This window comes from Protomyctophum parallelum, assembly GCF_964188405.1.
Source record: "Protomyctophum parallelum genome assembly, chromosome: 23".
NCBI lineage: Eukaryota > Metazoa > Chordata > Actinopteri > Myctophiformes > Myctophidae > Protomyctophum > Protomyctophum parallelum.
In genome coordinates this window covers 31,383,436-31,405,332 of record NC_139715.1, presented here as the reverse complement: position 1 = coordinate 31,405,332, position 21,897 = coordinate 31,383,436, and the positions used below count along the sequence as shown (strand labels likewise).

At 41.8% G+C, this 21,897-nt stretch overlaps 1 protein-coding gene across 2 annotated transcripts; it reads right to left on the bottom strand.

Annotated features, from left to right (window-relative positions):
• Positions 1–9,144: 9,144 nt before the first annotated feature.
• pou3f3b (POU class 3 homeobox 3b) lies at positions 9,145–10,871 on the bottom strand (the record flags this gene model as incomplete). 2 transcript variants are annotated; one of them, XM_083758667.1, is made up of 2 exons in its annotated part: positions 9,145–9,243; positions 9,627–10,871. In XM_083758667.1, 2 exons carry the CDS (start codon positions 10,836–10,838, stop codon positions 9,145–9,147), a joined length of 1,311 nt encoding a protein of 436 aa, XP_083614793.1. The 2 variants fall into 2 exon arrangements, with proteins under 2 accessions (XP_083614793.1, XP_083614792.1); XM_083758666.1 differs by having other exon boundaries at positions 9,618–10,838.
• Between the last annotated feature and the right edge of the window lie 11,026 nt (positions 10,872–21,897).

Sequence of the window (21,897 nt, the reverse complement as noted above, 5' to 3'; positions counted from 1 at the left end):
AAACACATGCATAGATATAGTCCTCAGTGTTTCAGGGACCAGAAACACATGCATAGATATAGTCCTCAGTGTTTCAGGGACCAGAAACACATGCATAGATATAGTCCTCAGTGTTTCAGGGACCAGAAACACATGCATAGATATAGTCCTCAGTGTTTCAGGGACCAGAAACACATGCATAGATATAGTCCTCAGTGTTTCAGGGACCAGAAACACATGCATAGATATAGTCCTCAGTGTTTCAGGGACCAGAAACACATGCATAGATATAGCCCTCAGTGTTTCAGGGACCAGAAACACATGCATAGATATAGTCCTCAGTGTTTCAGGGACCAGAAACACATGCATAGATATAGTCCTCAGTGTTTCAGGGACCAGAAACACATGCATAGATATAGCCCTCAGTGTTTCAGGGACCAGAAACACATGCATAGATATAGTCCTCAGTGTTTCTGGGGCCAGAAACACATGCATAGATATAGTCCTCAGTGCTTCTGGTCATTTCAGGGGCCCTGAATGACCAGAAGCACATACCTAGATATAGCCCTGAATCAGGGCTATATATATCCATTTATTTCATTTGTTGTATGTCCGTGGCAGAAATGGAATGTTGACCAAATTGTCCACGACGAGCCAACCCTGGCCCTGCATGGCCCCCTCCCTGCGGTGGACACGTGACAGTTGGGAATTTAAATAAAGCCTCTCTAAGACATTAAAATGTTGGAGCCATGCAGGAGGACTATATAAATGGCCACCATGCACCGCCACCAGATGGCGCCGTAGGGAAGCTGATGGAGGGACGGTGACTCGCCAATAATATTTGATACCTTCATCATCATAGAATCATCATAGGAGGTTTTCAACTCTTTTCATGTCAATACCAGGAATTGTTTAATTCTGCATTTGAGCTACGGACCACCATCTGACGAGATTTAGACATTTTGTTTTGTCCACAATGCCATGCTCTATGAGATGACAGGCAAACAATCAAAATATGGTGTAGACTTCTTTGTTTAGCAATAGTTTAACTCTTGAGTTAAAGATGTATGGGTTAAAGATTCATAATAGTTCATTTGGTTACCAACTGTTCATCATTTATCATGCAGCGGACCATCCGGAACCCCCTCAAGGACCACTGGTGGTCCACGGACCACTTTTTATCTCCTTTAATATATGATGTGTTTTTATATATAGAAGTGTATATATTTGTAGGCTATGTCTCTAAATGTTCTGATGAATTGAAAATGGTGGACCCTAAAACAAGTGTAATGCTTAATGGTAACAGTTTATATTGAGTTATGTGCTTTTTGTTCGAAATGTATACCCATTCTGCAAACTGTTAATAATGATTTCAATCAATCAAAACTGGTTGAAAACCACTACACGCCTACATATACTGGGGAATAGGCCTATACTAGTTGAATATCACAGTATAGGTATACACTTTGCAGCAAGCAATGACATAAAAAGCCAATGGGAAAGTTACATTTACACAATAAACAATGTATTAAAAAGAATATATATAGGCTATATATATATTCTTTAAAGGTATAGAGACCGTATAGCCTGCTGGAAGGATAAAATGACCAAAGCACCGAACTTGTTTGATATAATTCTTAGTAACAGTGATGTATTTCTATATAAACCGCATAAAGAATTCAGAGGAAAGAGTTGCCCAGAAAGGTGAACTATAAACATTATAATATATAGTACAATAACAATATTTGGGCCGGGTGAATATGCTAGCCTTCATAGCCTATATATCCTGGTCTTTTCCATGCAGGTTATTATTGCTTTAAAGTTATCAATATGACAATATCCAATAATACCCACTGGAACTTTATGGATCATTTTAAATGATATGATTGTTGTTGATTTACGATTTATCGTCAACATTTGCTGATCAACCTTGTCCGTACAAACCCACACACAGCTGCCTGGAACATTGTCCATCAATTAAACATGTATTATTTCCTATACCTTTTGTGATGTCTTGTTCTGCACATCTATGAGGTGGAGAGTGTTTGTGGCGTTAATTTGAACTCAGTTCCAACGTCCAGGGAGGGAACACTCTCTCGCATTGCTCTCTCTCTCTGGTGACTGACCGCCCGTCACACACCCCCGACCCGGACCTGCATAATACATGATGGACACTCTCTTCTTTTGTCAAGAAGAATTAAGAACTCCGTCCGTCGCTCGAGTCGGGACTCGGGACAGTCTCCTATCCTGTCCTGCATAGTGCGGTCACAACTACTGCTGCTACTACTGCTACTACTGCTACTGCTACTAATACTACATACGTACTACTGCTATACTACTACAACTACTACTACTACTACTATACTAGCCTACTGCTACTATACTACTACAACTGCTACTACTACATACGTACTACTGCTACTATACTACTATACAACTACTGCTGCTACTACATATGTAGGCCTACTACTAGGCCTATATACTACTACTACTACATATACTGCTATACTACTACTATACATACTGCTACTGCTACTGCTACTATACTACTACTATAATACTACATACGTACTACTGCTACTAATACTACTACTACTACTACATAGTCTACTGTAGTAGGCTACAGCATATGGCCATACTGTCCTCCCAATGTCCAGTGTTGCTGTACAACAAACTAAGCATTTGTACAGCACTAGGCCTACTGCTGTATAGTACAACAGTAGCAGTAGTAGTAGTAGCAGTATAGTAGTAGTAGTAGTAGTAGTATAGTAATAGCATAATATTACAGTAGGCTATCCACGCTTAATAGACCTTTGAAATGCAGACACAGTGACATGCTAAACCACATTACCTCACTCACTGCTCTCTCTCTCTCTCTCTACCTATCTGTCCCGTCCGTGTTCACAAAACCATGACCTTCACAATTTAACAGAAAGGAAAACCCCGCGTATACGTGCGTCACACCACACACACACACACACACACACACACACACACACACACACACACACACACACACACACACACACACACACACACACACACACACACACACACACACACACACACACACACAGGACACAGCCATACATATTTTAAAAGCTCCTAGTCTATAGCCTACTCTCTGCGGTGCGTGAGAACAGGGCTTTCTAGAGAGCAGTCTAATAAAATGCGATATATATTTTCTTTCAACTAATGGTTTGATTTGTTTGGTGTAGGCCTATACCTATACTAATATGCTAATATCCTCCCTTATCATCCATATATAGCCACTGACATTATAAACAATATACGTAAAAAGTAAAAATATTGTCCCAAAAATATTGTAAAAAATAATAAATAAAAGAAAAATAGCATGACCCAACAACAATACTAGTAATATGATCATATTAATATTAATACAGGTGTTAAATATTGAATAATAATATAGAATAGACTATTGCAATTTGTACAAAACAGACGCCTGCATGTGACGAGGCAAACATTCGCACCTGTCTGTAAATGTATATAAATTATACATTATATAATGATATTGGGATAGCCTATAGGCCCACACAGTATATAGGCAGATGGTAATGGTATAAAAAAGTAGGCTATATATATATATAAAAGTATGTATAAAAAGTATAGGTAGGCCTATAATATATATAAGCCTATAAAAGTAACCCTTGCGATATATACCCAATCAACTATATGGGAATTCAATTAGGCACATATAGGCCTATATATACTTCTAATTTAAGGCGGCTACAAGTTGTCCCATATAGGCCGCCTTATACGTAATATACAATAAAAAACATGCAGGCTATATAACCGCGTCTATAAATTAGTTACTTTATGGAACATGGAACACAACAATAGACCAGCGAGGGGATCGAGGAAGCTTCCCCGCAGAGAGAGAGCCGCTGCTCGGCGTAATCCATATTCATGTGATCGGCACGTGGGGCAAATACAAATATGAAGAGAAGCCATTGTTTATGCATTATATGCACACCTTCCCCATAGGTCAGAACGAGGACCAAACACCCTACATTTAAGGTGATATATGGGCCTAGTATAGAACTACAGGCTCAAGCATTTTTATTTTTGTTGTTGTTATATCAAACAACATGCCGTGCATGCCTGCATTCATGCATGCATGCGCCCTTTGAAAAGAATAAATGTTAGACATGCATGAATATACAGACTGAAATGGAATATTGGATTTGGTATTTGGAGCTGTTTTTTTGTTTTTTAACTATATATATATATATATATATATATATATATACACAATAAAATGAAGATATATAGGGTTATATCTGCGTATGTTATCATCAGCACCAATTTACAATGTGACGTATAGACCAAATGGCTGTTAATAATAGCCATATTATTATGCGGACGGAATAAAATCGATTTACGTTGTAGTGGTGTGTTATAAATAGGTGCAGTTAGCAGCATGAGTAGACAAATACATTATATATATATATATATATATATATATATATATATATATATATATATATATATATATATATATATATATATATATATATATATATAGCATTGTTTTGATTACGTCCTTCTTAATGACCATGTGCACATTAGGACAGGACTATAATAAGCTATAATATATATCTTTCTAGTACTTAACCCGAGCCTTATATTGTTGTTAAAAGCCCATATAGAACACAGCCGACATCACCGCGGCATCAATAGAAGGTGCATATATATCTCATTTAATCAATGATCAACGCGTGTGTTGTGACTGAGGCCTTTTAACATATTGATGTTTATAACAACAAACATGCTAACAGGCCTACATATACATGTTTATATATACCAGGCAGAGATAAAAGTTCATATTGCCATGATGCAGGCATGCAGGCTAAGCGGTTGGTTTTGAAACACCATGAAAAGCAAAGCTGTTGGTTGGAATGGGCGGATCAAACCCTATTATGAGATTAAAAACTATTTTTTGTGTGTTGTCTCTTTGGTCGAGAGAGAGAGAGAGAGATAGAGAGAGACTTCAGTTCAGCATGCATGCTGTTGGGCATGCTCAATATTTGCAGATTGCACACATGTATATATATACTTATAAGAATACAAGAATACAAATGCATGGCTGTAATGTTGTCCCCGTTTTTACTAAGTTTCGCACCATGTGAGGGGACGCTATACGCATATATTAACCTATTATAACGTTGATGGTGACGTATATCTGAGTTTGTGTATTTCTGTATGAAGCATAAGTTCGAGGAATGTGCGAGTGAGTGAGGAGAGGGACCAACGTCTCGGGGAATGAATTATTAATGAGATTGTTGTAGAAAATAAATGCAGCCTTAAAAAAATACCTCCATGTCACTATATTCACTTGTTTATATATACAAAGAAGACTATGTTCTATCTCTAGGCCAAAGCACACTATATGGCTTACATAGATGGGTGCGTATTAACCTGTATAAATGTGAATTATTGACACCAAAAATATCCTGCCAAGCCTTTCTGTGTCCCATGCGTTGAAAAGTTCCTTTAACTCGCTATAACTCCACCGCTTTGAAATGGGGCCTTTTGCTAAAAAAAATAATAATAATAATATATATATATATATATCCAGCCCCGCGTGCGTGCATGTCACCCTGAATGGCACTTTTACTAATCGAAACAAAGAAAAAAAAATGATGCATATTATACTTTCTCTGTATAACGTTGAATTCAGTTGCTAAGCAACCGGCATGGGGAAATCATCCGCGAAATTCAAATCCTCAAAGCGAGGAGACACGTATTGTGAGTTCTGCTGAATAGGCTGCAAGCGACACAGAAAAGTTTCAAACTCTCAGAGAAGCACATTTGTCTCACGTGCACACCGTGAAGATCCCCCCCCCCACACACACACGCACGCACACACACACACACACACACACACACACACACACACACACACACACACACACACACACACACACACACACACACACACACACACACACACACACACACACACACACACACACACACACACACACACACACACACACACACACACACGCACGCACGCACACACACGCACACACACACCCCACCGCACCCATTCAAAGAAATGTGGACCTCCATTATATAGCCTATATACCTATAATGGAAAACATTTTCACTTCGATATATCCAGCCAAATAATACCAAAAAAAAAATCTAAAACCTTCAGAAAATCCGGTTATAGCCACGTATACGTACAGCCTGACTAAAGTCACGACACAAAGCCGAATAATATTCTTCCCTCTCTATATATCCGCCAGCATGTCGACATGACATGTTTATATATATAGCTTTATATACTTTTAGCGTTTCGACCCCCCTTGTTAAAGTGCAACAGTCACAGTGTTTATATGTGCTAAAAAGAAGGCGCTTCCAAGAAAGTGTTGGACAGTCAGACAACACAATCAATAAGCTATCTGACCCACTGCCCCCGAATCCTAAAAACAAGGTGTCAGCCCTTTATATATTATATACACCTCTATAAATGCCTCATGCTGCCCAATAAACCTAAATACACCTCGGACGGAGTTTTGGTGTTATAATATAAAGGACATAAAAACAGCACAATGTTTAGGTGCAATCATGCAGCAGGGAGTCATATGTGTTGTTCGTGCAGGTTATGCATTTGATTTACTACACACGCACAACAGTATATATATATATATATATATATATATATATAGGCCCATATGTAGGTATAAGAAGAATAAAAACGTGAATTGGACGAAGAGGTTGAGAGTGTGAAAACAGTTTGTCCGTTCAAACAACTGCAATGCTCACATTGCATATATAACCGTCCAATATAAATGATTGACGCAATCAGATGCTATACTACTGCTACTATACTATAATAATAATAATAATAATAATAATAATAATAATAAGCTGAAACACCCTATATAGCCTATATGAACGGTCCCCTAAAAAAACATATATTGAAATATTTTTATCAACATTACAAAAAGAAAAAAATAATATATATATAGATTCTACTTTTGGCTTGCTGCCCTATAAGCTGTGACGTGTGTGTGATCATAACAGGAGGCCTGCAGAGCAGAGCAGCAGAGAGGACCCATAACGAGATGAAAGCCATGCCAGGAAGGGATGTAAACAAATGGAGAGGCCCGGCTCTAGGCTGCACATGGCCGCCATGCACGCACGGACACATCTGCATGGGTAATCGACTTATAGATTGATAATGAACCCGGAATTCACTGCATCCACCGGGCAGTGAAATGAAACACACAGCGCTGATTATAGAGAGACGTTATAGATTGATAATGAACCCGGAATTCACTGCATCCACCGGGCAGTGAAATGAAACACACAGCGCAGATTAGAGTGAAATGAACCCGGAATTCACTGCATCCACCGGGCAGTGAAATGAAACACACAGCGCAGATTAGAGTGAAATGAACCCGGAATTCACTGCATCCACCGGGCAGTGAAATGAAACACACAGCGCAGATTAGAGAGACGTTGAAAGGTATATAGCCTATAATATAACCCAATTTGAAACACAAATACACGGGTAGGGAAAACTATATATTCCCGGTGGGGGGGATATATAGTCTAAGTTCTATATTATTCCATATAAAACAGTCAAACCTTCGCTATAGGCCAATTTATTGTCCTTTGGGTTATTTTAAATCTGTATAGCGTTATAGTCTGACTGCTGTTGTTTTTGTATACATTATGTAAAAATGTAACATATACGTGGTGATATAAAAATGAATGTGTTCAATATGAGGCTGTCAAAAAAAACAACAGACCAATATATATATATATATATAATATAAAATGTCAAAACACAAGATGAACGTCGTTTTCATTCTAACAAATTTATTGTTCTCAATCAGCTTTTTGTACGGATTCAACTACTGAAATTAAATTACAATCAAATTATCACATCAAAATATACCCTTATTACCTATAACAACTGTCAATGTCAGCTTATGATGATTTGTGCTCCTTTAAAAACTGATAATAATACAAAATTAAACAAAAACAAATTAGGTCAACAACGGGTGGGGGGGGGGGGAAGGAAGGGAAATCATCTTACACAAGTTCTGTAGGGGAGAGGGGGGGGGGAGGGGGGGGGGGGCAAATAAATTACCGTTTGGAATAACTCATATGTATTCCGAATAAAATATTAAAAACCCAAAAAAAAACATTCTGATGAAAAATATAAAGTAAATAAAAACTGGAGATCAGCATCTTTGATCTAACGATCTATATTGCCGGGCTTTAGTTTACAGAGTTCATTTTTTTCGTTTTTTTTTTTTTTCTTTAAATTGTTTATTTTTTAAAACCTACCAAAGAAGAGTTTCGCTGCTTGTAGAAAGAGGCAGCGTTTCATAGTATATCCACACAGCATCACGCCTCTGCAACTCCGCACTCAGTCAGACAGTCACAACTTGGCAACAAAGAGTTTTCGCAGAAAAGAGAAATTCTCAAATAAGTGCAGCTTTTTGAAGAAAGATAATTGTCTTTTTTCCCCCAACAAAAACAAAAAAAATAGTCTTTTTTTATGGTCTCTTTCTCCCAGACAAAGAAAGGGGGGGAGAGAGAAGGGTGGGGAAAAAAAGATGAAGAATCCACTTGTTTACAGTCCATCAAACAGGGAAAAATTAAAAACCATTTTGAAAAAGGTTGTGTGATCTTTCAGATCAAACCGGAGACAGATATAGCCACGTGTATGTTTGTTGTCTTTCATCGCGAGGTTCAGAAAGGCATATTAAGAAGGAAAGAAAAATCTCCAAAATCCTCCGGTGTGTAAAAAATTAAAAATAAAATTAAATTAAACCATGCAGCCAAAAAACCCCGAAAAAAAAATGCTGAACGCTCCGTGGATGCAAAAGGTTGTTGTTTGTTGTCGCTGTTGCAGATTCACCCCCCCCTTTGTTGCTGGGGAGAGGGTTTCAATCAAGTCCCATTTATCCAAATATACAAATGCCTCCTTGCTTATTAGTTGTTCTTGTCTTTTTCGCAAAGCAAAACACAGGAGGATGTATATATATATATATATATAAAAAACGGGGTTGTTGTTGTTGTTGTTGTGTTTTGTGGGGAAAGGAAGGGAAGGAGGGGGGGGGGGGGCAAAAAAATTAATGCTTGGCTTGATTTGTCCCTTGTTGTTGTTTGTGTGTTTTAATGCGCCAAAATTACCTGGTGGAACGAACTGGTAGTAGTCACCCTCTGGTCGCTCGCCTCACTTGCATCTTTAAAGTAATCTACTAAAAAATGTCCCTGGAAGAAAAAAGCAGAGAAAAGGAAGCCTTTTAGGTTAAGACATTTCAGGGCCATGTTGGAAGAAAAGGTTTGTTTTTAGGGGGGCAAAAAAAGGGGGTGTATAGAGGGAGGGTGGTGGGTGGGGGGTGTTGCTTTTTTTTTTTTTGGTGAAAAATATATAACACATTTGCAGTCTTGCATTCATATTCCCTCACAATCACAGTATCAAAAAAAATTGCTATCTTGACGATAGTCTGTGTGTTTTTTTTTATCATCAGTTTTAAATTTCATATAAAATATTTCTTTATAAGTCTCGTATTTGTGCTTGTCTATGTTTCACTGAACATTCTTTTGCAGTCCATGGAGGGGGGGGGCGGTGTGTCTGCACTCACATTGCCGACCTGAGAGTACATATCCTCCGGCGTCTGTGGCACTCCCGGGGGCGTCATCCGCTTTTCCTTCTGCCGCCTATTGCAAAACCACACTCTAACCACCTCCTTCTCCAGCTGCAAGTTGTCCGCTAGCGACGTGATCTCCTGCGCCGAGGGCTTGGGACATTTTAGGAAGTGGCTCTCCAGGGCCCCCTTGACGCTCACCTCGATGGAGGTGCGCTTCTTCCGCTTGCGCCCCTGCGCCGCGATCTTGTCGATGCTGGTGGGGCTGCCCGTCGTCGAGTCGGCCTCCTCCAGCCACTTGTTCAACAAAGGCTTGAGCTTGCACATGTTCTTGAAGCTGAGCTGCAGCGCCTCGAAGCGGCAGATGGTCGTCTGGGAGAACACGTTCCCGTACAGCGTGCCCAGCGCCAGGCCCACGTCGGCCTGCGTGAAGCCCAGCTTGATCCGCCGCTGCTTGAACTGCTTGGCGAACTGCTCCAGGTCGTCCGACGTCGGCGTGTCCTCGTCCGAGTGCGGGTCTCCGTGGCTGTTGACGCCGCCGTGGTGCTGCTGCTGGTGGTGCGGATGCTGGTGGTGGTGGTGATGGTGGTGGCTGCCGTGGTCCAGCTCGGGCGTGTCCCCCCGAACCAGCCCCGGGTGCACCAGGCTCTGGCTGCCCGGGCTGAGCATCCCGTTCACAGTGAAGCCCCCCGGCTGCGAGTAGAGCAGCGACTGCTGCTGCTGCTGTCCCCCCGAAATGGAGTTAATGTGCGCGGTGGCGCTCCCCCAAGCCCCCGCGTGAGTCTGGTGCGGGGGACCCAAGTGCGGCGGCCGGTGGTGCAGCGCGGTGCCCGTGTGTAGATCGTCTCTGCCGGAGTTTTTCACGTCCTGTTGCTGCGGGCTGCCCGTCATCCCGACGGGGCTCGACGACCACGGCGACCCGGCTTCGGCCGCCGCGACCGCTGCCGCCGCGGCCGCCGCCGCCGCGTGGGGGAGCGAGGTCACCCACTGGTGGGCATGGCTGAGCATGTGTCCCCCGTTGCTGGCTGCCATCGCGCCCTGCATAAAGTCACTCTGAACCATCTTGACGGAGGGGTCCCCCCTGTAGCCCCCGGAGCCCGAGGTAACGGCGGCGCTGCCCGGCTGCATGCCACCGGCTCCCGAGTCAGAGTGCACGATGGAGCCCGACGATAAGATGCTATTGCTGGGAAGATAAGGATTGGAAGCCGCGGTGGCCATTCCGTCAACCCTTATGAATATGTTTGTGGATAACCCCCCCTCCCTTTTTTACACTCACTTCTTCCGAGCAGGCAAATTGTAGCTCATGAATTATTCAAACTTTAAAAGTATACGGGGTAGGTGTTTTGGCGAAAACCATCGACGTGCGTGCGTAAAAACGCAAAAGGTTCACGATGGTGGAAAGTCGGTAAAATCCCTGTGCATTCAGAACATTATTTTTTTCGAAGAGTTATGCAAGAATATCGCCGAATAAAAATCCAGGTTTTTCAAAAAGCCCTTTGAAACCATGTGCAGTGGGGAGCCTATGGAAAGTTTTGCGCTCGGCTGAAATTCTCTACATTAAAATTCATACAGGAGAGGAAAAAAAAATGTCCCAAACAAACTTCTGGTATAGTCGCAAAAAACCTTGCAATTGTCCACAAATTGTACAAAGTCCCATGCAGTTTTATATGTCCCTTTTGGATGTGGAAACCATTAGACAAGACAGAGAGGCTCCCTCGGCTCTTCTTTTGTAAAATTCGGTCGCCGAGATTTCTCTCTCCCGCTTCGCTTTCTTTCTTTTATTCTTTTCGCTTTTCGCCGCGATTCCCTTTCTAGTACTGTAGAGAAGAAGAGCCTATAGCTCTTTGTTCTGTTTTGATGTATATAAACCTGCCAAACCGCTAACTCCCGTTCAAGTACAATCCAGCGGAACAGAGCGACGGCGATGCCTGCGAAACCCTCTCCTCTCATTCGCTTGTTCTCTCTCTCTCTCTCTCTCTCTCTCTCTCTCTCTCTAACTCTCTCTCTCTCTCTCTCTGTCTGACAGTTCGTTGCACAGTCCCTCCCTCAAAGCTCGAGGACACACGAATGTTTACCCTGTGCCAGGCGTGCGCGCGTCGTCCACCCCCCCCCCCCCCCCCCCAAATACGACGGAGAGGAGGAAGTCGGGGTGCGCGAGGCTCCCGTTGATTGGATACCCGGGGTGCTGATTGACAGCTCTCGCCCCAGCCTCGCTTCGGGCGCACAAGCGCAAGCATCCTTCCGGCTGTTCCGATTGGATGGTTTTTAATTCAATCCCAAACAAATGGAGAATGCAACTTAGTAGTAAATAATAGCATACATATATATATTATATATACCTGCAGTCTATTTTAAACGATTATAGTTAAAATGACAATAGTGCAGGACGAGTATATATCAATAATAAGAAGTATATGGGCTGGCTGATTATAGATTCAACATTTTAATAGCCTATATATGTTGTTTTGACAATGGCTTAAAAATACAAAGGCGTCCCATTAAAGCGCTTTATGGGCACATAAAAGTTAAAATACCTTTTTAGGCCCATACGCGGATTGGAACAACAACAACAACAACAACAACAATAATATAGTAGACGTGCACAGGGTGCTCTTAAAACCATCATATGCATGGCATTATTACACACCCTGCACAAAAATCCACATTGCATAACCAAATGGACCCTTGGCCGGTCCAATTTGTTTACATTTTGTAAATATGCACCCTTAGAGTGACATTTTACTGTGTCCATATAGCTTAAATATATACACATGACTCAATTTTAATATCCTAAATATATATGCTGTGTTAAAAAAATATAAATAAATTCAGAATGCATGTGGTTCTATATCAAGCCGTACGCGCTGCTCCATCCATCCGTCCATCCATCCATCCATCCATCCATCCATCCATCCGTCCATCCATCCATCCATCCATCCATCCATCCATCCATCCATCCATCCATCCATCCGTCCATCTCTGCGGCCTCGCCAGGACTTTGAAGCACAAAGGTTGCGGGGACGCCTCCATGCGGAAAGGCAGCGGCGCAGAGAGGAGAGGCAACCTCACTGAACCACAGTGAACGGCGGGGAAATGGCAACCCAAACACGGGCAAATTGAGCAGTCCTTGGGGGATTTTCAGCCAGGGTAGGAGAGGGGGGGGGAGGGAGGGGTGGGGGGGGTCTGCTTTTAAAATAAATGAATAGAATACCGGCCTATATACTACCTTCCTACTCTGACTCGGATGGATGGATGGATGGATGGATGGATGGACCCTAAAATGCACATCTCCTTTACTTTAGATGACCAAAGTAACCCCGGAGATCAATGGGCCTTTGTATATTTAAGGCCGCGGAACCCCCTCTGCATATGGATTCACCCACGCACGGGTGTGTGTGTGTGTGTGTGTGTGTGTGTGTGTGTGTGTGTGTGTGTGTGTGTGTGTGTGTGTGTGTGTGTGTTAATGAGTGTCGATCGAATAATATATATATATATATATATATATATATATATATATATATATATATATATATATATCCCACTCATTGGTTGAAACCGGGGAGACGCCAGTTATAGTTGCATGCGCGCCATGCATTGCGTGCGACCCGTGCGTGCGTGCAAGGCGAGAGGGCGGACAGTATATGAGGATAAGAGTATAGTGTGTACAATAACAATACACATACATGCATCTTTTATAGGCGAAGCAGCAACCTGCACACGCAGCCATGAAGGAGGCATGCCTGCCCGGCCCTACATAACATGATCCATTCCAAACGGGGTGCATGGTGGTGTATAGTGACTCTGGAGATTAGAGATTACACCGTTATGTTGTATTATAGGGGGTAGACCATGTCACGGGCTTAACCCCCCAAACATTGTCACCAAATCCCACCAAGGCAAAGATTACGCATAGATTTTTATTGCGCGCAAATACGACATATAGCCAGTAGCCTATATACCACCGCCACAAGAGCAAATCTAATACCCTTGGTCGTGTAGTTCTCCATGCCAGTGAGTGTCCCACTCCCCACCCCAGTTAGATTTAATTTGGACCGTGCTCAAAATCCACGAGGGGTGTATATATGCACACACTAGCCAGCACAGCCTCGTGGAGTTGTTTACATTGAATAGGCAGGCGACTGACTAGGCGAGGAGCCTGCCCGGGCCAGGCATGAGTGCCATGGGGGGACTGTCTATTCATTAATATATACAGTGAGGATTTCTGTCTGAATTATACTGCCTGCATGCTATACTGACTCCGCTGCCTCATTCACACACTGCACGCCTTTCACCACGGAACGGTGGAACGAGGGGGGGGGGGGCGTCTCATGGGGCGGCCCCGCATGCACGAGCAACGTGACACCACCACCACCACCAAGAAGGGCGTGCGTGCGTGCGTGCGTGTGCGCTAAATATTACAAAAAAAAGATAACAAAAAATAAAATGTAAAAAGTCAAAAGGCCATTTAGAAAAACAAAAACGCTCCCTGAAATCTCCGTGCGGAAATAGAAAAAAAAGGGAAAAAAAAGGGAAGAGGGGGGGGAAATAGCATCACTTCTCTCTCTCTCTCTCTCCCGATATGTGTTTATATTATTTATTTGTTTATTCCATAAAGGTCCCTGCAGACAGAGATCCCATGCTGGGGGAGTTCATTTGTTTTGTATATGCACAAAAAAGGAGGGAAAAAAAGAAAAAGAAAGGGGGCGAAAAAAAAAAAAACACACATCCCCAAGTACTATAACAAGAGACGAACAGTTAGTGCTGATTTTCATTTGCATAAATTTTCATATATTTTAGTGAAAATAATAGCGGAGCCGAGGAGGGCTGCCTCGCTCACTTCGAGGCAGAGAGGGGTTAGAAATCTTATAGGGAGCACCGCACCGAGCGAGCGCTATAAGGAGATATTATAAAACCATGTCCGCTTATAATATTGTCAGCTTTTATATTTGCGAGCATTTTCCCCCCACTATATACAAGGTAAGTCCGAGAAATTCAACTATTGTATATACATTTGGTATAACGGGTTAGAACTGCTATTGTCGACATTGTGGATTAACGCAATATTATATAGCGTTTATGTGCGGGGATAACTTATAAAGACGGTCGATGACGTTGGAGGCTCACATGTATATACAGACATTTTAGCCTATATATATATTTATATAGATAGGATATGTGACAATCTATACAGGGGGATTTATTTTCCCCGTTCTGAGATATCAAATGGGATAACATGAAATTCGTTTTCCTTTCTACTTTCGAGTCCCTTAAAAATCAATAGGCGACAAAAAAAAAACATGCGCTGCCTCTCAAGCTTTACGTTTTTTCTTTTTTTCCCTTTCCCCCCAACCCGTTTTTTTTTTTTTTTTTAATAAATCGTGAGCAGACGGTTAAGCTGTGCTGTTTTGTAGAGAATGTCCACTGCCTGGAGAAAGTGCAATCAATCAAATGTAAACAGGAGGAGAGAGAGAGAGAGAGAGAGAGAGAGAGAGACCCCACGGTTGAATTCTCGGGAGGGACAGCACGCAGCAGACAGCAGCGGAGGATAATAAGTCACCACCACACACAAGTGCAATATGAAACCGTTTATATAAATCGATCTTGAGTTTAAAGTTTGTTAAAGTTTATCAACATTAGCCCGCGTGTGTTATACGGAGGAGGAGGACACATTAGCGGCTTCGCTGTAATCAAGAGGACCGACCGGCGGTCGGCGGTGCTTATAAATAGGGTCTTGGATTGGATTTAATGGTCGCGAAGCAGCTCTTTTCTCCCCCCCCCCACCTTCCCCCCACCTCCTCTATCCTCGTCATAAGCCATTTCAGCCACTTATGTAACAATGGTTTCTAATAGCGAAGAGATGTGGATTTAACGAGAAATCTCCACTCATCTCAACTGCCTGGTGCATCAATCTATCTCTCTCTCTCTCTCTCACTCTCTCATAGCCTAATATTAAATGGCTAGATATTAAATTCATTTGCACCACTTTTGATTTGATGCTGGTTATATAGTTGTGGATCATTGTTTTGGGGAGGGGGAGAATTTACACCATATATATAATGACAATAAACGAACATCATTCAATGTCCTAATCTAAATTACCACAAAAAAGAAAAGAAAATGCACTGCAGTTTAGTCTATTTTTCTCTCTTCTCCCCCCCCCCCCCCCCCATCATGCATGTTTTTATTTTCTTTCTCACGGGGTTGACTGTGTGCGTGCGTGTGTGCGTGCGTGCGTGCGTGCGCGCGGCCCATGCATGCACCCGTGAAGACCGTTTGCTTTTAGCCTCCTTCATTGATGGAGGCAACACATTTCTGAAGCCGGCGCGTTGGTTGTCATGGTGAGCCCCAATGAAAGGAGGGGAACACTGGTCGCATTAAGCTATATGTTTGTGCATTGGAGTCGAGATGAAAGGGGGGCTCGCTCGGTGCGCGCGCGCCAAGGGTGACCCGCACGCGCACACGCACACACACACACGCGCACGCGCACACACACCACCTGCCCCTGATGGACGCATGTGAACAGCATCTCACCTGTTGGCCGGTCGGGTGGTTGTGTGTATGTGAAACATTTTTTTTAGGAGTCTCTCTATCTCTTGTTGACTGACTCTCCGCGCGCGGGGTTACAGGAGTGCACCGCTAGGTGTCGCACTTAATCACGAAGCTTGCAAATGTAACAAACGGCTGTGATGCATGCATGCACGCGTACTCCTCGGTGTCGACGGTGTGTGTGTGTATGTGTGTGCGTGTGTGTGTGTGTGTGTGTGTGTGTGTGTGTGTGTGTGTGTGTGTGTGTGTGTGTGTGTGCGCGTGTGCGCGCGTGTGCGTGTGTGCTTTAGTTTAATGGCCATCGCTTTCAAGAAGAAGCAGGCAGTGCAGTGCAGTGCAGTGTGGAATGGAGGATGGGTTAGGTCGGGTTGGTATATATATGGATGGATGACACGATTGGCAATTAAGATATCAATTGCATTCAACACGGGAAGGGAAACGACTCGACGGGGAGCGGGCTTTCCGGAGCCAAATGGCGATATGGGGCAGGCTATAGAGATACGGCATCTAAACTGCACGGGGACATAATCTGCCATTCGACATAGACATGCATCAAACAGCAGCCATATGTATTTATAAGTGACATAAACGCTTTAATAATTAACTGTATAATATTTGCCATAACTGCTTATATACCCAATGCGTTTGTCATGTCATCACAGCAGCAATAACTCAAGATTCCATAGCAGCAGACAAATATGCATGATGAGGCCAAATGTCCAAATTAAGATATCAAATACAAATTATAACACATTAGGTAATCAGGACTTGAATGTATATATATAGGTCTTAAGTGCGTGACCGTATAGTATACGTGTTTCATGGTGAATAGTATATATCTTTTTGTAAAATGTGACATTTCTAATTTGTAGCCTATATGCATATTATACTTTATAACAACCCTATACCTACATCTTCTAATGAGACTATATAACCTAGAACCATGGGCTATGGTTATGAAGCAATGTATAATATTTATAAACCATGAATGGAACGTAATTAAAAACAAACAAATCCGCGCGTACAACGAACCCTGCATGCCGCGTCACTGTCTGTATATGGCATTATCAATGACACATGCAGGCTATAATAGCCTATATTCTTGATATGCAAATAGCCTAAGATATATATATATATATAAGACCTGCACGCTGTCTAAAGATAGTCGCCATCTGCAGCAGCTCATAAAACATGCGTTTTTCTGAGGCAGCGTATTATTTTTTTCTTTTTTGGTGGCAACATGACAAACCATGACATTAGGAATTATTAGCAAATACTGTATATATAGGGCTGGGAATTTCCTGCAGTTTCTGGCTTGTGCTCGACTAGTCATGTATCTATAGGCTATACAACATATAGGCTATATATGTGTTTCAACCAGTGTTGTTTTCGTCGACTAAAACTAAGACGGAAAATGTTCGTCGACTACCATTTTTCACTGACGAAAACTATATGGAAACTAAATGAAAACTGTGCTATGATGACTAAAACTAAGACAATTTCGTCAACAAATAAAAACTAGACTAAAATGTTAGGAAGGGACTAGTGGACAAGAGATCCAGTATAAGTCATTTTACACTTGGTTGCTCACAATGCGTCGCGTTGCGACGCATTGTGAGCTTGTAGATCTGCTATTTTCAGCAAGTGTAAAAACAGTCCTTACTACGGCATTAATGCCCACCAAAATAAGACTAAAAAGACTAAATCAACTGTAGATTTAGTCGACTAAAATCTCATGACATTTAGTCGACTAACACTAACACATTCCAGGTGACTAAAATGTGACAAAAACCAGATGAAAACTATTCAGGAGACTATGACTAAAACTAAAATACAAATCTGCTGCCAAAAACAACACTGTTTCAACCTTTTTCATGTCAAGGCCCATGCATCTATTCAGCATTAATTTTGAGTCACAGATCACATTTGACGAGATTTATATATAGCTTCTCAGACCCTGCAACTAAAGCATATTTTGTTATCGCATCATTCATGACACACCCAATTCCCAGGGCCGGATCTACCATATGGGCACTTTGGGCATCAGCTGAAAAGTGCAATTGTGTGTAAAGCAGCAACAATGCGCTAGATTGGCTGTCACTCTGGGGGGGGGGGGGGGGGGGGGGTAGGTGACCGGAAATAGGCCAATATAACGGCATAAAACTGGCCCAAAACGGCTACAAAACAGCAAAAATGTTGCGTGCGCGTGAAGGGGGGCCCTTCTATAGCTTCAGTGCCCAGGGGCCCTCAGTGGTGTAAATCCAGCCCTGAGCTTCTCAGACTAAACTAAAGCATATTTTGTTATCGCATGTTTTATATCACATATCGCATATTTTGTTATCGCATCATTCATGACTCACCCAATTCCATGCCGTTTGCAAACCTTGATCAAACTATCAATTCGTCTAATTATGTATAGACTTACTTGTAAATTAAGTTTGACAATAATTGAACTCTTGCGAGCGTAAAACGCATGAAACCAAAGGGACCAAAGAGTTAAAAAAAAGATCTAATTTTAGGGTTACCAACTCTACATCATCTGCGTGGAGAGGGGGACCACCTGGAACCCCCCTCAGGGACCCCCTGGTGGTCCTCGGACCACCGGTTGAAAACCACTGGGCTATATTTTAAGAAGCAAATCCACAGCCATCATCATCATCAATGACAATATCACATTTACATGCTTGCATAAACACATTTACATAATGCATTATTATGCATTATTTGCTTATTAGGCCCGCTGTGTGTCGAACAATATGGACGTGGTATATTTCCTTAATTTTATACAAATTAGAATATCCATTAATGTACTAATCCATATTTATTGGTCTTTCTTTGCAACTAAATGTTTCATCTATAGGCTATATATAACTGAGGGCTAAACATTATATGCTCAAAGAAGACAAACGAAATATAGAGGATAATGTCGTGCATGCTCTCGTGTTGTGATTGTTATAAAGTATGACGTCATATAGTCAGAGAAGCCCTTTATCTCCTTCAAATGATGTCATCATCATGACATCATCATCATCATGCGTGTTTCTCTCTCCTCAAACATGCACGAAGACTTGACCTGTGAGAGAGAGAGAGAGAGAGAGAGAGAGAGAGAGAGAGAGAGGGTGAGAGAGAGAGAGAGAGAGAGAGAGGGTGAGAGAGAGATGATTGTTCCGAAAGGTCTATTACAATATCCAAATTAAATGGATGCAATCTCTGCAGCTTTAATTATGGTCTACTTAAGGCACCTCTATAAGCCGTATATATGTGCTGGCGTTATGATTTATCTTCTCCTGCCGGTCCACTTGGTGAGAAGGAACGTTAATAACATACGCTAAGTGTGTTACACGTCAAGTCAAACGTTGATTTAAGGCCGCCAGGATAGGCCTACAACTTGGAAGCACTTAACCCATTCTGACCTGAGGACGACTTCCAAATCCTGCAGAGTTTTCAGAACAAACCCTATGTTTCTGCATGTGTTCAGTGCAGTGCTCAAACATGTTCTTGCGATGGACCCCCAAATATGTTTGTTCCATATGGGGGACCCTCCCACGCAGAAGCAACGATTTGAGTAAAGAACGTTCAGCTCTGAAAGAATATATATTCAAAAATCTGCACGTATACACCACATTTTCATGAATTTTCAAAGAAATAGCAGATCTATAATAAGCTCATAGATCTGCTATTTTTCAACAGCTATATAAAGTATATAACATAATAAAACACCAAAAGGGGTTCCCGCCCAGAATGACTTAAACGATAATGTAGCTACCGTTAATTAAATGAGGGCTACACCGTTGTACCGAATATCAGCTGTAAGCATTTCCCGCGCGTGCATGTATACAGTACATGTGTGCCTATACTGTACATGTGTGCCTTCAATTTTCAACGGGGCTGTTTTATAATGTCACGGATACATTTCTTCCACACGTTCAAACCAGACAGACGGAATTAAGGGCCTTTATATATATTCTATATGCCGGGCATGCAATATATCACTGTATATTATTCATCAACACTACACCCGTTACTGTCCCTGGCTGTACTGTACATGACGCCTATAGAGTGAAATGAGCACACTTTTCTGCACTAGTGTGCATGTGCCTGTGTGCGTGTACGTGTGCGCCAGCGCGCGAGTGTGTGTGTGTGTGTATGTTACCTTAGGGCAGAGGTGAAAAGTATGCCCCAAATCTGTGTATACAGTATATGGTTTTCAACCCATTCTTTATTCTGCATTTGAGCCACGGACGACCACCATTTAGCCTCTCAGACCCAAAACTAAAGAATATTTTGTTATTGTTGGATAAGATTTTGTCCACAATTCCATGCTGTATTGATGTATACCATTAGTATAGAGATAACAGGCAAACGTTGATCAAAATAACAATTCTTCTGTATATACATTGAGTTTATAGCCATACTGGAAATTTCATTAACCCAGAAATGGTGATTAGTAGCCTATAAACCTTTATGATAGAAATGTTATCTATAGGCCTTATGAAATTCAGCTTGCACGCTATAAAAGTTACACGTTGAGCAATTTGAGTAATTAGCATAATAAGTGACCATATACCATAACATCCTGTATAAGGCAAAAACAAAATCTAAATTCCACCATTCTTTAAGAAGTATAAGGATCCAGATGGTTACCAACTCCATCATTTAGCTGGGGACCACCTGGAACCCCCTCAAGGACCACTGGTGGTCCCCGGACCACTGGTTGAATACCACTGCCCTGAACCCTATAAGCCCCCCCCCCCCCCCCCCCAGCACTGTAGCATATTGAGTTATTCTTTTCTTTTTTTAATTTGACTTAAATTGAGTATTTAACAACTTTACACCTCAGAAGAAATGTTAGCACTTTTTACTCGACTAGATATTATATTATGAAAACTTCAGTTTATATGAAAACTTGGATTATTATTATTTCAAAACATACATTTACCACTACTTCACAGTCCTATATATATATTCCAACTATTTCAAAATGGCAGATCTACAAGCTCACATAATGTGTTGCATCGTGAGGGTGTGTGCTGTGTGACACATTTTCAAAAGATATTTATACATTTGAAAAACTGACATAGGACATTTTATGCACAATGAGTACTTTTACTAGATTGATTATTTTATTTAACCCATTCTGACCCATTTTGGTGTCAGCATCATGTTATGCTTTAGCTATTTAAAAATAGCAGATCTACAAGCTCATATCGCGCCACCGAGTGGCGCGATACGAGCTTGTAGGTCTGCTATTTTTTGAAAAATCGAAGAACGACTGACATTTTTTAGAATCTGATCTCAGGTCAGAATGGGTTCATCAGACCAGTGTGTGTCCGGCGGAAACCTCGTATGAATCTGATCTCAGGTCAGAATGGGTTAAATAAAACATGTTAGCGGGGTTCACCAATATGTCCATACTCTACGTACACATGGCAAAGACTTGACCTTGTCTGTGGCAAATTCTTTTTTTAGATTATATTTTTCAGACACCATTATAATGTTGGTATATTTCCATCATACGACCCGATTTACTGAATGTCAGTCTCTCCAGGTTTTCTCCAGGATATGTACAGTATGTGACAGTACTGGTGGTTATCCAAATGCCTTATCTTTGCAAGGACGCCCTTAACCTATATTTTGGACTGATGTCGATTAAAAAAAAGTCTTCTAAATCCTAATAGTTTTCTGAAAAACCTATGTTTCTATGTCAGTGGTGCTCGACCTTTTTCACGTC